Source organism: Hemicordylus capensis, chromosome 11, assembly GCF_027244095.1.
Source record: "Hemicordylus capensis ecotype Gifberg chromosome 11, rHemCap1.1.pri, whole genome shotgun sequence".
NCBI classification, from domain to species: Eukaryota; Metazoa; Chordata; class Lepidosauria; order Squamata; family Cordylidae; genus Hemicordylus; species Hemicordylus capensis.
In genome coordinates this window covers 9,253,022-9,269,484 of record NC_069667.1, presented here as the reverse complement: position 1 = coordinate 9,269,484, position 16,463 = coordinate 9,253,022, and the positions used below count along the sequence as shown (strand labels likewise).

General features: G+C 47.5%; 1 protein-coding gene across 1 annotated transcript in view; it reads right to left on the bottom strand.

The window, feature by feature from the left end:
* The window catches only part of LOC128335589 (H/ACA ribonucleoprotein complex subunit DKC1-like), a 51,275-nt gene extending 36,849 nt beyond the window's left edge, over window positions 1-14,426 (bottom strand). Inside the window, exon 1 of the mRNA XM_053274132.1 lies at window positions 14,335-14,426. Within this exon, the coding sequence (XP_053130107.1) occupies window positions 14,335-14,426 (92 nt within the window). The remainder of the gene's footprint in view (window positions 1-14,334) is intronic.
* Between the last annotated feature and the right edge of the window lie 2,037 nt (window positions 14,427-16,463).

Here is a 16,463-nt window from a genome sequence, read left to right as displayed (position 1 = left end):
TTAAGGTTGCCTGCAAGATGTAGGTGGTCCACCTCATCATTCTCATTATTATTTTACATTTTATATCCCGCTCTTCCTCCAAGGAGCTCAGAGTGTTTTACTACATACTTAAGTTTCTCCTCACAACAACCCTGTGAAGTAGGTTAGGCTGAGAGAGAAGTGACTAGCCTTCTTCAATGTACCTGACACAGGCCTCTCAGAGGCCAATTGCGCAGGTGCAGTGGCATCCAAAATGGCCGCTGTTCCAAAGTTCTAATGGGCCACTAGTGGTGATAACAGAGGCAGCAGGGGGGAGGAGGAAGCTCCGTGGAACACACACACCCCCGGCCACCCCAAGGAATCCACCCAAAGGGGATACGAAATTTTTTTAAAAAATTTGTGAACCACTCGAACAGAGGGTGGTTCGGTTCGACCCCAGACCATCGAACCGAACCGGCTAGGTGTCGAACCTCTTTGACATCGAGTCGGTTTGCATGTCCCTACAACCCCTCTAGAATGTTTTGATACTGTATTGGAGGCCACTCTTCCAAGTGACACTCAAATCAAATTCTTCATTTCTTCCATGTGCCATTCACCTGAATTTCATTCCTTATAGGGCAATTCAAAATTGCCCAGAATCTATTCTTCTGGAAGAACTCTAGAACTGGCTGCCAGGAAAAGCTGCTTCTATACATGTTTGTTTTAAAATGAACACCATGCCTTTCAGCTAAGGTCTGGAGACAGTTACTATGAGAGCTAACCCCCTCCCCCCCTCCCACACTTCAAAAACTGGGGAAACCCATAATTTATATGGCTTTGTGAAAAAGTCACCTCTATTAAGAATAAATCTTATGATCAAATGCAGCAGATTATTTGAAAAGTGGATGAGGGCCATTTTCAAAACAGTTCTGTACGACTTTCTAGTTCTGTTTACAAATGTGGAGAAATGGTATATTGTTCTTTATGCCTTCTGCAAAAATACTCTGAAGGCCACATCATAAGAACATAAAAACAGCACCACTGGATCAGGCCCAAGGCCTATCTAGTCAGCAACCTGTTTCCCACGGTGGGCCACCAGAGGCCCCTGGGGAGCCCAAAGGCAAGACGTAAGGGGATACCTGCTTTCCTGCTGTTGCTCCCCTGCAACTGGGATTTGGAGGCATCTTACCTCTAGATTGCCAATTATACTTCTCCTATGAGAAATAAATTAAATAAGAATGTCACCTTTGTAGGACAAAGAATAAATCCCACATGGCGTTGAATTGTCAAAAACGAGCATCGGAATATACAATCTTGTGCATATACAACAGTATATCCAGGTTTTACTATTTTTCCTAAAGAGAAACAGTATCCAGGCAGGAACAGTAATAATACTGAATAACTTCGACTGGATGTTGGCCATTAATATCTTCAGTTAATGTAGTAACTCTAATGTATTAATAAGGTAGCAACTTTTGAATTAACTAATATTTTAGTGCATGAGCTTCCATGGGTTATAATGTGTCCCTGCTAACTGAGCAAAGAGGCACCTTTTTAAAGTGGCAATTCTCTTTATTTAGCAGGGGGAGAGCAACTGGCCCTATCCATCCCCAGCACAGTATACCTCCAGTGGCTGTTGCTTATGTCTATTTTGTGTTTTGTGTTGTTGTTTTAAGATTGTGAGCCCTTTGTGGACAGGGAACCATTTTATTCATTTATTTATTTATATTGATGTAATTTATTTATATTGATGGGAACTTTCTGATGGAAAGTGGTATATAAATATTTGTCGTATTCATATTTATTATGGCCTTGCGAAATGACCATCTCCCTACATGGGTGTAGTTCATTGGAATCTGAAGCAACACCTAAGACATTTGAAGTACGCGTGTTATATTAGATGTGTGGGTTGCTTATGACAGCCCTACGTGCTACTTGCATGGAGTTTTGGCAGAAGTCTCCTCTGGAGCTGAGAGGGAGCTGCCTGGACGATGTTGCTGGATGCTGCTTTCTGGGTTTTAATTGGGCTTCACTCCTCACAGTTGTCTCGTGTTATAAACACATCAAAGGCATGACTGAACTTATCCAAGATGAGCCAGCGAGGCATAGTGGTTAGAGTGCTGAACTAGGACCGGGAAGACCTGAGTTCAAATCCCCATTCAGCCATGATACTAGATGGGTTACTCTGGGCCAGTCACTTCTCTCTCAGCCTAACCTGTTTCACAGGGTTGTTGTGAAAGATAAACTTTAGTACACCTCTCTGGGCTCCTTGGAGGAAGAGCGGGATATAAATTTATTATTATTATTATTATTATTATTATTATTATTATTATTATTAATATCTAGCTTTGTGTTATTGTGTTTAGATGCTCCAACATTTTAATGACAGTTTGTGCTGTTAGAAGGCAGGCATTGCTAAGGTATTCAGGTAACAGATCGCAGGGGTGGTGAAGGGGACTCTTAGATCTCCTATTTTTCTGCTCCAGTGTGTTTTCTCGGCTGGAGTTCTTAGATAGCAAAGGCGATGCCTGATGTAAAACAATCTCCCTTGTAGCAGACTCCTTGTGGCTATAGGGAGGGTTCTCCATGCCCAGGACCTTAAATCTGTTCTTAGTAGGGAGTGTGGAGGTTGTACTCATGGCTCAGTTGGTGGGAAGGAAGGTGTCAATCCTCATCTGTTTTCCCACCTTGCATGGTCAGTCATTAGGACTGTACCTATTTTTTCTCTCCCTGCCTTGGTTTGTCATGGTTAAGATTTGTGTGATTCCTGCTTGAGAATTTCTATTCCAATGAGGAGAAGCCCAATTTTAAGGCAGGGGCTCATGAATTGTGCTGCTGGCTTGTCACTGTCTGACTCAACCGGCTGTCCCTACCTCCAAGGATAGGGTGGGCGGGATGCTCCATGGAGGCGGGGACAGGAGGCGGCTGGGGAGAGAAGAAAACTGGCCCGCTAGTGGATGAGGGCCGAGCCCCTGAAGCCCAAGATAGACCACAGCAGACAGAAGCTCCAGCCACAGAGAGAGCGGACCAGCCACCGGAAAGGGCCTGAAGGGAGGTGCATGGGGATGGCATAAGCAGTGTGCCTCCCGAGGGGAAGGGGTGGGAGAGGGAGGAGGGACCTCCGGCAGCAGCTGTAAGGGGTGAGAGCTTAACAGGAATAAAGGGAGACATTGGCCCAACACCAAAGGGTGGGAGATGAGTAGCCTGTGAGGAGGCACATAAGGTGCTGGCCAGGGATGAGAGGCTGGCTGCTGGGGAGTGTTGGGAGCCTCCGGAGAGGGGCAGAGGGCAGAGGACAAGGACAGAGGAGGAACAGGGTGATGCTGAACCTTCCCCCCATTACCACTCTGAGGCTTAACCTTCCAAGCCCTGCCAGGCTGAGTAAGAGGGACTAGGCGGCGCATGGCCAGACAGTGGCCATTTTGGCCATCACTGCCTTTTAACAGATTGAACAACTACCATGCTGGCAGTATCATCAGGTAGGTCTATACTCCAGTCTGAAATCCTAGAGAGCTGCTGCCAGTCAGAGTAGCAATGACTGAGTGAGCGAGATAGGCCAATGCTCTGACTCAGTTAAAATGTCCTGTAAGGGGGACTAAGGGTCTCCAGCACAATCTTCAGCATCCTTATCCAACTACATCTCCCAGAATTATCTAGGGAAAGCCAAGCGAGTTGAACCAATTATCATGCCAATATTCATTTAGCATACAATTGTGCACTGCTTAAGCCCCTCATACCATTTCCCAGTCTGGTCCTGATCCCAGGACATCCTGAAGCATGTTGGGGAAGTGCTGAGTTCCAGCAACTAGGACCTTTCAGAATACCTCATAGTACTTTTATTTTGTCATATACAATAGTTACCATCATATATTATATTTAGTAGAAGGTTGACTCAGCCTTCCATCCTTCCGAGGTCGGTAAAATGAGTACCCAGAATGTTGGGGGCAATATGCTAAATCATTGTAAACCGCTTAGAGAGCTCTGGCTATAGAGCGGTATATAAATGTAAGTGCTATTGCTATTGCTATTGCTAACAATAAATGTGATATTGTTTTAATTGTGTTTTAACATTTAAATAGTTTCAAGATTTTAAATTTTAAATTGTTGTGATGTTTTAATCTTTTTATCTGTTGTTTTTATTGTTTTGTTGTAAACTGCCCAGAAATTTGCATTTTGGGTGGTATGCAAATGTGTTAAATAAATAAATAAGCCATGTTAGTCAATTATATAGGAAGGACATGAGGGGGGGGGGATTCCAAATGGACTCCTTATTCAGGGGACTACAATTTATAAAATATAGCAATTAAAACAATAAGAAATAGATGTAAAATAAAAAAGGACTGAAAAGTCATATTGAACAGATTGGAACAATAACTTAGAGTAAAATGTGATTGTGTCCGTCTCTTTGAATAGAAATATTGAGGCTGTTCACACAATCAAAAACTGGGTAGGAAAAGTGTCCTACCCAGATTTGGGAGCTGGGTTTTGGAAGCTGAACCAATCTGAATGAGTCCTTCTGATGTGGCCTGGAGAAGATGAGTATCCATTTCATTATCATGTCTATGAATTCAGAATCTGAGCAGGAGAAGTGTTGTCAGTGGTTGCATTTGGGCTTGAACAGCCATGAGTAGTTGTTTTCCCCTCCAGTTCTGCAAGACCCAAGTCTATTTGATTTATGACTTTAACTCTCTCTGGTCCATTAAGGGTTGGTCTGCTGAGTCAGGTTGAGTCTGCAGCAGAAATGTTTGCAGGTGGTTTACTGAACTCTAAGCTCATTCCTCTGGTGACATTATCATCAAGGCCATTTGCAGAAGCCACAGTTTTGCTTCTAAATTTCCCTGCAAATAGTGGTTTTATTGTGCAGTCCTTGAACACTCTGATGGGTCTTATGTTGTTGTTATGAGAAAGATGGACCACACCCACCGAATCCAAATTAGCTTAAGTAGAACGGTGGAGTGATTAAAGGTAAGCAAAATTCTCTTAGTCTCTACACAACTTGGTAAAAATTGGATCGAGTCCAGGTCTATATATCTTGGTTGGCAGTTTAAAAGCAGACTCAGCAGACTAACCCTTTATGACCCCGGACATCAAACAAGGTTGCATATTTTCCACATTTCTATTCAACTTCTACATGAATAGCATGGTAGGCCACATAAACAACTTGGACTGAGGAGCCTCACTCGATACTGTAAAGAGGACCATCTGGAAATAAACTACCATAAAACCAAAATCATGGCCTTTTGCTAGGAGACCAAAGCCATACTCCTGGTACATAAATGGGAACACAATAACTCAGTTCTCATTCTTCAAGTACCTGGGGGTTGTCTCTCATGTATCCAGCATCAGGAATGCCCAGAGCAACCATGTTGTTCAAAATGCCCAGAGGAGCACTGCTGCCATCTTGAAAATCTTCTAATCTAAAGGCGGCCACTACATAACTACAACCCTCAAACGATTTGCAGCAAAGTCACTGGCACAACTTTTCTATAGACCTTGTCTGGTTCCCTTTTCCAAGATTTTCCCTCTGGAGCTTGTCCAGTCCAAATTTCTAAGAGCAGTATTCCAGGTTCCCCACTGTGTTTCCAATGCTGGTCTGCACAGGAACATAGGAAGCTGCCGTATACTGAGTCAGACCATTGGCCTATCTAGCTCAGTATTGTCTTCATAGACTGGCAGCGGCTTCTCCAAGCTTGCAGGCAGGAATTTCTCTCAGACAAATCTTGGAGAAGCCAGAGAGGGAACTTGAAACCTTCTGCTCTTTGCAGAGTGGCTCCATCCCTCAAGGGGAATGTCTTAGAGTGCTCACATGTGATCTCCCGCTCAAAGGCAACCAGGGCAGACCCTACTTAGCTAAGGGGACAAGTAGTAGGGATAGCTACCAGCTCTCCTCCTCTGCCTCCTCAACTGGAGGCAGACCTGGAGAAAGTGGAGGCTAGAGTATGGTTGTCCATACTCAATTTTTGGCTAAGGCTATCCTTCCCAGTGGGCTTAAGATGGATACCTATCCACCTGGAAGTGAACCGTGCTGGTGAAACTAACATCACTTGGGTTCTCCCCCTCTCAACTACTCTCTTGGGTTCTCTCCCACCCCCAACTACTTTCCCTTGGTTATGAACAGAGCAGGCCAAGACATTTCTTAAAAACCATATAATGGACGCAGAGCACCAAAATGACCTAGGCAGGGCCCCAAATCTCCCTATCCCTAAGTCTAAAGTACATAGTGGCACCGCTGCATACCTAAGGCAGCTAGAGGTCCCTAACCACAGAACTGCCTTCATACTGGCGGGCTGTGGCACCCTCCATTCATCTGTGTTAGATGGAAGATACAAGAAGACCCCTTTCACGGAATGCCTGTGCCCCTGCGATGCTGAGCAAATTGAAACTACCGAGCACATCCTCTTACCCTGCCTATTCTATAGAGACATCCACAGTACCCTCATTCTCCCACTACTTACAAGGTTGCCCAGCCTCACAAGCCAGTCCTGTGTCTCCCTACTACTCTCTGACTTCAACCCTTTCATAACACACAGACACTATTCACATGTGCAGGCAACTGAACCAAATCTCCTGATGATCTCTCCCAGCGGTTTCATGTAGATGTTAAAAAGCACTGGAGACAATATGGAGCCCTGGGGGACTTGATTTTATCATATTTTGTTTTATCATATTTTAATTAATATTATAACACCCCATATTTTTTAGTTTGACAACAATAAGATTTTAGCTTGAACTTTACTGACAGGCATAGATTACTTTTAATGCTACTGTCCTTATATTTTATCTTATGCTGGTCAAAGACTGAAATAAACCAATTGATTTAATTAATTAATTAATTAATTAATTAATCAATTAATTGATTTAAAAGGCTTTATTGAATTTTGCCTTCAGCCAAAAGCTGGTGCTGTCTGTTTCTCTGGTGTTTAAATTCAATACTTCATTTCCTTTTGCACACCCACCAGAGACTGGCAGATGGAAGGTTATTATTTTTATTATTCTCCTGATTTATTTATTTTTCCCCAATCCATGGCGCCTCCAAGCTTATGGGCAGCCTTCCTAGCCCATAGCCTCACTTGTTTTGTCCTTCAAATGCATTTATGTGGTTTTCCTCTGGTGTTAGCTAACTGAATTACAGAATTAGGAAATTAGAAGCCAAAAAAAGGAAAAAGGTCTTCATAGGTTGTCTAGACTCAGCCCTTCTGGGCCAGAAAAAAGCATTGGTAGACTTACCATGAAGGATTCTTTTTCTGGTATGGGGAGGGCATCCATCACTTTATGGGTTGTTATGCTCTGCATGCTCCGAGACAGGGCCAATCAAAATTTAGCACGTCTTCTACCCCTGTAGCTCCTCCTAATGTGACCCAGTTCTGGTCGTGTAGAAGCGTAGGCGGGGGAAAAACTGAGGACCAACCTTCTCAGCCAAGAATAAAACTAATATGTAAACAAGAGTGAATAAGAAGAAAAACAGAGATAGGTAAGCTACGCACCCTAGGAATTGCTCCACCACCCATAGCTCCATCTCCTACATCCGCGGGAGGGCCGGATGCCCTCCCCATACCAGAAAAAGAATCCTTCACGGTAAGTTTACCAGTGCTTCTTTTTCCAAGGTATGGGGAGGGCATCCATCATGTGATGGGACATACCTAAGCTACCGAACCGGGTGGGAAGCAGATGCCTATACCACCTTTTGAAGCACACTATGACCTACAGCCACCTGAGCTTCATAAGACGAAGGGATTTTATAATGCTTTATATAAGGTGACACCGTCAACCACGTGGCTGCCTTACAAATCTCCTCAAGGGGAGCCCTTGCAGAAAAAGCAGCTGACATGGAAGCACTTCTGGTAGAATGGGCAGTAATCCCGTGAGGGACGGGCAATCTTAAGGATTCGTACGCCAAGGCTATTGTGTCCTTGATCCACCAAGCCAGGGATGCTTTGGAAGCTTTGGAGCCCAAACCAGAAGACTCAAAAGACACAAACAGGGTATCCGATTTTCGCAGGCTTTTTGTACACTTAATGTAAATGCGAAGAGCTCTGCGCACATCTAAGTTATGCCAAAGCCTCTCTTTTGGATGCTGAGGCTCTGGACAGAAGGATGGCAAGACAATCTCTTGGCTCCTATGAAAAGTCGAATTTACCTTTGGTAGGAAGGTAGGGTCTAACTTCATAACCACTGAGTCTTTTTGGAAAATACAAAGCTCATCGTGAACCGAAAGAGCTGCCAACTCTGACACTCATCTGGTTGATGTAACTGCAACAAGAAAAAGAACTTTGAATGACAACAACCTTAAGGAAACTTTACGGAGTGGTTCAAAAGGAGCCTTAGTGAGGGCATTTAACACTTTATTTAAATCCCACAAGGGAAATCTATGGACTGGTGGGGGACCCAAATTTTCCGCCCCTTTTAAGAAATGCTGGATATCTGGATGTAAACCACAAGAATCCCCACTGGAAATGGCCAGTACAGACGCCAATGCCGACGTTTGGCACCTCAGTGTACTGGGGCGGAGACCTTTATCAATACCCAGTTGAAGAAAACTGAGAACGTCTGACACCCTGGCCTGCAATGGCTGGACACTGTTCTTTCTAGCCCAGGTACAGAAAGCCGCCCACATCACCTGGTAAATGCGAACTGTGGAAGACCGCCTGGATGCTAAAATCGTGTCCTGCACCTTCAGAAAGTAACCTTTACTATCTAGAACCTGCCGCTCAACCTCCAAGCATGTAGGTGTAACCACTCTGGATCCGGATGGCGGATGGGCCTTTGCATCAACAGATCTGCCCTGAATGGAAGGGGCCACGGATCCTGAATCGAAAGTGCCTTCAGGTCGGAAAACCATGGCCTCCTTCGCCAATATGGGGCCAACATTATCAGCTCGGCCTTCTCGAAAATAACTTTTCTGATAACTGCACCCAGGATTGGTAAGGGGGGAAAGGCGTAGAGAAGGCCCTGTAGCCACCTGGACACCAAGGCATCCACCTGTTCGGCTTGCTAACATTGGTGCCTCGCAGAGGCGTAACTATGGGGGGGAGCAGGGGGGGCACATGCCCCGGGTGCCATCTTTTAAGGTCACATGGGGGGCGCCGCCATGACCAATTTTTTAAAAAAATTTTAATACAAATTTCTCCTGCTCAGTGCAGCAGTGCTGCAGCAGTCAAGGGAGCGCGTCAGCGCCCCCTCCCCCACAAGCGGTCCCTTCTGCGCCACCCGTGCCCCCCCCCATTGCTTTGCTGGTGGCCAGTCAGTGGCCTGGCTTGGCGGTGGTGGGCGCCGTGGCGGGCGCCTTTCATGCTGCTCACTGCGCCTGCCCTTGGCTGAGGCTTGCTCGCTCTGTCACTCGCTTAGTCTGGAACAGCCAGAAAGAGGCCCTCAAGTGGCTTGCAAGCCAGAGGGTCTCTAGTCAGTGACGCACGCACGCGCGACTCAGCTGGCGTGCCGAGTCGCGCTGCGCATGCATGTGGTGTGTCCGTCCTCCTCTGTTCACCTGCACGTGGTGGTGCGGTCGCCGTCACGGAGGAAAGCGTGGTTGCTGGGGCTGGGGCTGCACTGCAGCAGGCGCAGGCAGGACGAGGAGAACACACACGGACACCCGCACAGAAGAAAGGATTCGGCGGCGGGCGGGTAGAAGCAGCAGACCAAGTATCAGGGTGAGAAATTGAATGAGTTGCAAAAACTACAGAAGCCACATGTGGGGGGAAAATATTAAAGAATCAGGCTTTTATTTAGGTGCCCAACTATGGTTCTCAGATGCCTAACAGGTGTTAATGTTTGCATTATACGCTCCTCTCTCCACCCCAAAAGAAAGAAAAACAATCATAAAGATTCTTTGGCACTCAATCTTAAATGCATGCATGTATATGGAACTGAGAGTCAATTCCCACAGCCTGGGTAGTACAGCAGTGTGAGTTGACTCAAGCAGTGTAACATAGCTGCCTGTGCATTGTTACAAGGTGTTTCAAGAGAGTTTTACCATGAGTTCTACTTGCTGGCATGCTCGTTTTTGCACTGTGAAAGCTTGCCTTGTGATCTCAGTTTACGCTGAAGTGCTCCTATAACAGCTCCGTCTCAGAAAAACCCGCAGTGTTAGCTTTAACAAGTGCCTGTGGTATCCTGCTAAAGACACAAAGTTTGGCAAGAAGAATGGGGGAGGGGGTTATATGCCAGGACCTTTGGAGATTGTATCTTGCTTGTGAGGAAAAACCTAAGTATAATGTGGTGTGTATCATCAATCATTGCATCATAATTCTGTTGTCTGAGATACAGGCCAACTCCACAGGGTTGTTGCTTGTGAGGAAAAACCTAAGTATAATGTAGTGTGTATCATCATTGCATCATAATTCTGTTGTTTGAGATACAAGCCAACTTCACAGGGTTGTTGTGAGGAAAAAACACATGTGTGTCAGTCAGATGTATGCTGGGGGGGCGCAATTTCAGTGCTTGCCCCGGGCGCCGTTTTCCCTGGTTATGCCTCTGGTGCCTCGAAAAAAACTTTGGAAGTTTGTGATTTAGATGCAAAGCAAACAAGTCCACCAAGGGCGTGCCCCACTTGTGAGTTAACAGATCAAATACCCCTGGGTGGAGAGAGCACTCTGCTAGGTCCAAGGACTGTTGACTTAACAAGTCCACTTGTAAGTTCTGGGTTCCTGACAGATGTTCCACCGATACCGACTTTAGGTGTTTTTCCACCCACTGAAAGAGTAAATCTGACTCTTGAATCAGTGATCTCGACCGTGTCCCCCCTTGATGATTTATATGAGCCTTCGTCGTGACATTGTCTGTTCGCACCAGAACATGCTGGCCCTCTATGATGCTCTGGAAACTCAACAGTGCCAAGCGGGCCGCTTTTAACTCTAGCCAGTTTATGTTGTGCACTAGGTCGTCCAGTCCCACCTCCCCTGGGCTTGGAGGTCGGAACAGAGTGCCCCCCCAACCGAAAAGGCTTGCGTCTGTAGTGACAACGATCTTTTCGGAGATCACCAGAGACACTCCAGTCTCTGTGACTGTTGAAATCCACCAGAGAAAGGAACGTCTTACTTTCTTGCTGATCTTGATCCAGAAGCATTGTTCCAGGCAAATTGATGGAAAGCATCCTCAAGGATAAAACTGTAAAACACATAGAAGAACAGGTCCTGCTGGGAGTGAACCAGCATGGCTTCTGCAAAGGGAAATCTTGCCTCACCAACCTTTTGGAGTTCTTTGAGAGTGGCAACAAGTGTGTGGATAAGGGTTATTCAGTTGACATAGTATACCTGGACTCCCAAAAAACTTTTGACAAAGTTCCTCATCAAAGATTTCTGAGAAAACTTAGCAGTCATGGGATAAGGGGACAAGAACATATGTGGATTGCTAACTGGTTGAAAGACAGGAAACAGAGGGTAGGTATAAATGAAGAGTTTTCACAATGGAGGGAAGTAAGAAGTGGGGTCCCCCAGGGATCTGTACTGGGACCAGTGCTTTTTAATTTATTCACAAATGATCTAGAAGTAGGGATAAGCAATGAGGTAGCCGGATTTGCAGATGATACCAAACCCAATGATCATACCAATGATTGAGACCAGCATCCCTAATATGTGGGTGGGTCTGGGTGAAGGGCATTCTAACCAGTTTGTGTATGGCAAGGAATCAGGGACATGCATTGTTGATTCCACTTGGATTGTGTAACCAAGTGTGCAGCTGGGAGCGAATAAAGAGGCAAACACTACCCTTTCTCTTGTTAATATTGATAGTCCAGCAGGGGATAATTTCTTAGTCAACACACAGGGAAACAGGTATTGTTGATGGGGAAATACCCATGTAACTTGTACATAGCTAACTGTGAATCATCTGGTGTGTTCTTAATTGTTTTCAAACCTGTCTATTTATCCTCATTTCCAGGGAGAGCTGTAGACCAAGTAGAACTGGTATGGGGACCACACCTTCTTTGGGAGGGGGTTGGTATTTGGGATGGGCGGTCGCTCAGTGGTAGAACATCTGCTTTGCATGCAGAAGGTCCCAGGTTCAATCCCTGGCAGCACCTACCCTGGCAGGTAGGGCTAGGAAAGATTCCTACCTGTACTTTGGAGTGCCACTGCCAGTCAGTGTAGACAGGACTGAGCTTGGTATGACTCTGATTCAGTAGATGGCAGCTTCAAATGTTCATCAGAAGCATCCATAGCTCAGTGGTAGAGCATTTACTTTCCATGCAGAAGGTCCCAGGTTCAATCCCTGGTGTCTCCACATAGGGCTGGGAGAGACTCCTGCCTGAATCCTTACACAAGAACATAGGAAGCTGCCTTATAGTGAAGCTCTTCTTATGATCATTGAAAAGAGCTTCTTCTGGGTCTGTGGGGAGGGTGGGCTTAGCCCGCTGCTACTGCAGATGATCAAATGGCAGCCCTGGGCAGCCGGATTGGCTGCCCACACGACTGCTGGCTCCATCACGGAGCCAGCGGGGGCTGTGGGGATCGGGGGCCACGTGGCCCCTGAAAGTTCCAGGATACCCCACGCAAGTGTGTGGGGCATCCTGGAGAAACCCCCAAGCCCAGGAGGTTGTTTGCAGCCTCCCGGCAGGGGTCTCCTCGTGTGCCGCCATGGCACAGAGCCACTCTGTGGCGGCACAGGATCAGAAAACCCGGGTTAGCGGAGCGGCTCGCTCCACTAACCTGGTTAGGGCTACTTTGGCGCCCGCGAACCCTCTGATAATCACTGTGGGGGGAAACCAGGTTGGGCTTCTTTAGCCCGTTTTTTTCCCATTGTGAGAAAAGCCTCAGTCAGTCAGACTTAGTCCATCTTGCTCAGTATTGACCAGCAGAAGCTCTCCAAGGTTTCAAGCAGGAATCTTTCCCAGCCCTACCTGGAGATGCCTGGGATTGAACCTGGGACCTTCTGCATGTAGGCAGATGCTCCACCCCTGAGCTTCAGCCCCATCCTCTAAATAGGAATATCTTACTGTGCTCATATGTAGTCTCCCATCAAAATGCAAACCATGGCAGGCCCTTGGGGACAATTCCTGCTCACTGACTCAAAGGGGACAATTCCTGCTCACTGATCCAAGGCCAATTCTCCTCCCCTTGGGAGAAACCACTGCCAGCGTAGACAACAGTTAGCCAAATGAACCAACAGTCTAATAAGGCCATCTCTTATGTTCCTACATAATCAAAATTCACATGAAAAATTTCCAAAATAAAGTGAATCATCTTCAATATGTGATATCCACAGTAACAGTGTGGAATAATTTCAAGGGTATGAACCCAACGGAGCTTAGCGCAATCCATGTTTGGAAACAGTTTTTCATGTGTACAGAACTGTAGAGGAGTCAGAGAATGTAAGGAAGAAAAGAGGAGATCTGTGAAGGCAAATAGAGTCATGGTTTAGAGCAGGGCTGCTCAGCTTCAGTCCTCTTGCAGATGTTGGCCTACAACTCCCATAATCCCTGGCTATTGGCCACTGTGGCTGGGGATTGTGGGAATTGTAGTCCAGAAACAGCTGGGGGGGCTAAGTTGAGCAGGCCTGGTTTGAAGTGAATCTAAAGATCAGGTATGTAGCTTGGGAGTACTTCTCAACCCAAACCTCTCCCTGATGTATCAGGTTGGGGCAATGGCCAGGAGAGCTTTTTATCAGCTTCTTCCATTTCTCAAGACAGATGACCTTAAAACAGTGATACATATGCTGGTAACATCCAGGTGTGACTACTGCAATGCGCTCTACATTGGGCTGCCTTTGTACGTAGTTCAGAAACTGCAGCCAAGTTGGTCTCCGGGGCCACCCCATAGACCACGTTACTCCTATTTTAAAAGAACTGCACTGGCATGTCTGCTCATAGAGAGCTCTCCCTCCTCTTTCTCTGAACCAGACAAACTGGACCCCGAATCCTGTGGAAGTTTCTGAGGAACAGGGACTGGAGGAACTAGGGGGTTATGACTGGTGAGTGGAGCCTGCCTAGTACTTTCAGCATGTACAAGCATGCCAGAAGGAACCATGGGCGCTGCCGCACCATTTTTTACAGGGGTACAAGTTCTCTTTGGTTCACCTGCATCATCTGAAGATGATGATCTGTAATGTCCCCTCCTAAGGTGTCGCATTCTATAACGTCTAGCGAACCAAATGCGTTCCCCTAGGGGAATTTGGCGTCTAGATGGGCTAGAGTCTGGGGAGGACGAGAACGATGGCCGTCAAGATCTGCATTTTGGCGGTATTACTGCAGTTGTGCTAGTGTCCTGCACTAATGATGGTACTTTTACTGGTGCCCCCGAAACCTTAGGGGATTGACCCAAAAGGGGAGAAACTAGTGCCATGCACTGGTTCTTTATGAAATTACCCAGCCACTGCAACTCCTTAAGCGAGAGCTGTTCACCATTTGGGCCCCTGATACTTGCCAATTCTGGACCTGACACAGACCCATTCTCCGCCTCCGCATCCATCGCCGCCACCGCATGGTCGGCCCCCCTCGAAAAGCTAGCATTAGCCATATCCTTGTCCAATTGCCCCATGGGCCCAGCGCACACATTGCTTATCAGTGGCACAGCGGTTATCTGTTGTGAGCTGACTGCCGTAGCACGCTCAGCAGGTTGTAAAATGGAGACTCCGCTTTTGGCGGGAAGGTCCGTAATCGGCTTGTTGGGCTGCTGTGCCCTTACCGCTCGCATTTGGAGTTGCTCACTCAAAGGAGCTTTGTCCACGGTGTGTTTCGTTCTCTTTTTAGGTTCAATGCCGTCCTTGCCCTTCAAATGCTTAGATTTTTTAAGGGCTTTTGAATGAGCTTTAGGCGCCATTGGTGGTATCGCGCCTTCTGCCAATCCCCCGTCCCAGGGTATCGCCGATCCACCCGCCCGTTCCAAATCATCTGCTCTTTCCCCCTCCTGGGGAATAACTGGGGCCGAAGCTCTCTTTACGGTGGTATTGCCTGCCCCCGAAGGAGCTAATGGGGCATCCGACAGAGGACCCTCTGAAAGGGAACATTTTAGCATGTCGCCTGTGTGTGCGACTTCCATTCTTCTGCCCAATTCTCCGTCGAAAGAGAAGAAAAAAGGCAAACAGGGAAAGGGGACAGATAGAAGAAGGCAAAAAACAGTTATTCAAACCAAATCTGTTTGGGAAGAAGGGAACAGCTTGGGTGGGGCACTGACTGTACTGTCTTTTGCTTCTGCCCCACCTCTCCTCCAGGTGTGTAACATCTCCTGGGCTGTTGCTGTGCTGGGGCTTCTGCTGATATATAGGGCAGGCTGGCCCAAGGGCACGAGCCTCTTGGCGCAAGCCGAAGGGCGAGAGCACAAGGGCTCTCGTCCTTGTGGCTCTCAGCCGTGGGGCGAGCTGCCCAGGGCCCGGAAGATCTCTCCCCTTCTGTGCTGAGGATCCTTCTCCCTGCAATTAAGAAGCTAGCAAGAGATTGTACAAGTCTGGTTCTGGTTTTTATTAAGCCAAGAAGCTGTGGTGGGTTAGTCTGGGGAGATGTGTCTGGGAGAGCGAAAAAGTGGGTCTGGAGTGGGGGCAGCAATATCACAGGTAGCGGGCAGAGGGAGGTATGGCGGTGGGAGTTGGGCAGGCCGTTACAGGGGGAAACGGTCCAGGCAATTGAGGCCTGTTCCTTTTTCCAGCCCTTCTCCCAACCCTCTGACCCCAGGGAGCTCTGAGAACACTCCTTCGAGGATTAGGGTACTGCTGCTGAATGCCAGGTCAGTTAACGCAAAAACATCTCTCATCCACAATTTGATTGTGGATGAGCGTGCTGACCTGATATGTGTGATGGAGACCTGGTTGGATGCGCTGGGCGGGGTTGCTCTCTCTCAGCTTTGTCCTCCAGGTTTCCAGATGGTGCAGCAGCCCCGCCTCGAGGGTCGGGGAGGAGGCATTGCAGTCATCTTTCGAGAGACCCTCCCCGTTTCCAGGTGCCCGGTCAGGCAATCTCAGAATTTTGAGTGTTTGTCCTTGAGGGTGGGCCTCCGAGATAGGCTGGGGATTCTGTTGGTGTACCAACCACCCAGCTGCACTTCAGTCTCCCTACCTGAGCTGGCGAGGGTGGTCTCGGAGGTGGCCTTGGGTTCCCCCAGGCTTATTGTTTTGGGGGATTTCAGTGTCCACGCTGAGGCCCCCCAGTGGGTGCGGCTCAGGATTTCATGGCCTCCATGGCAACCATGGGCCTGTCTCAATTGGTATCGGGCCCTACCCACGTGGCGGGACACACTCTGGATCTGGTTTTTGCCGACCGGGAAATAAATTATCTAGAGGTGGGGGAATTTGAGATCACTCCCTTGTCATGGACAGATCACCACCTGGTGGGATTTAGTTTGACTGCTCCGTCTGCCCTCTGCAGGGGTGGTGGGCCGATTAAGATGGTCCGCCCCAGGAGGCTTATGGATCCGCTTGGATTCCAGATGGCCCTCGGGGAGTTTTATTCCAGAGCTGGTGACCCTGTCGAGGCCTTGGTTGATCTCTGGAATGGGGAGATGGCCCGGGCTGTTGACACGGTTGCTCCTAAACACCCTCTCCGGCTTGGTGGAGCCCGTTCTGCTCCTTGGTTTTCCTCGGAG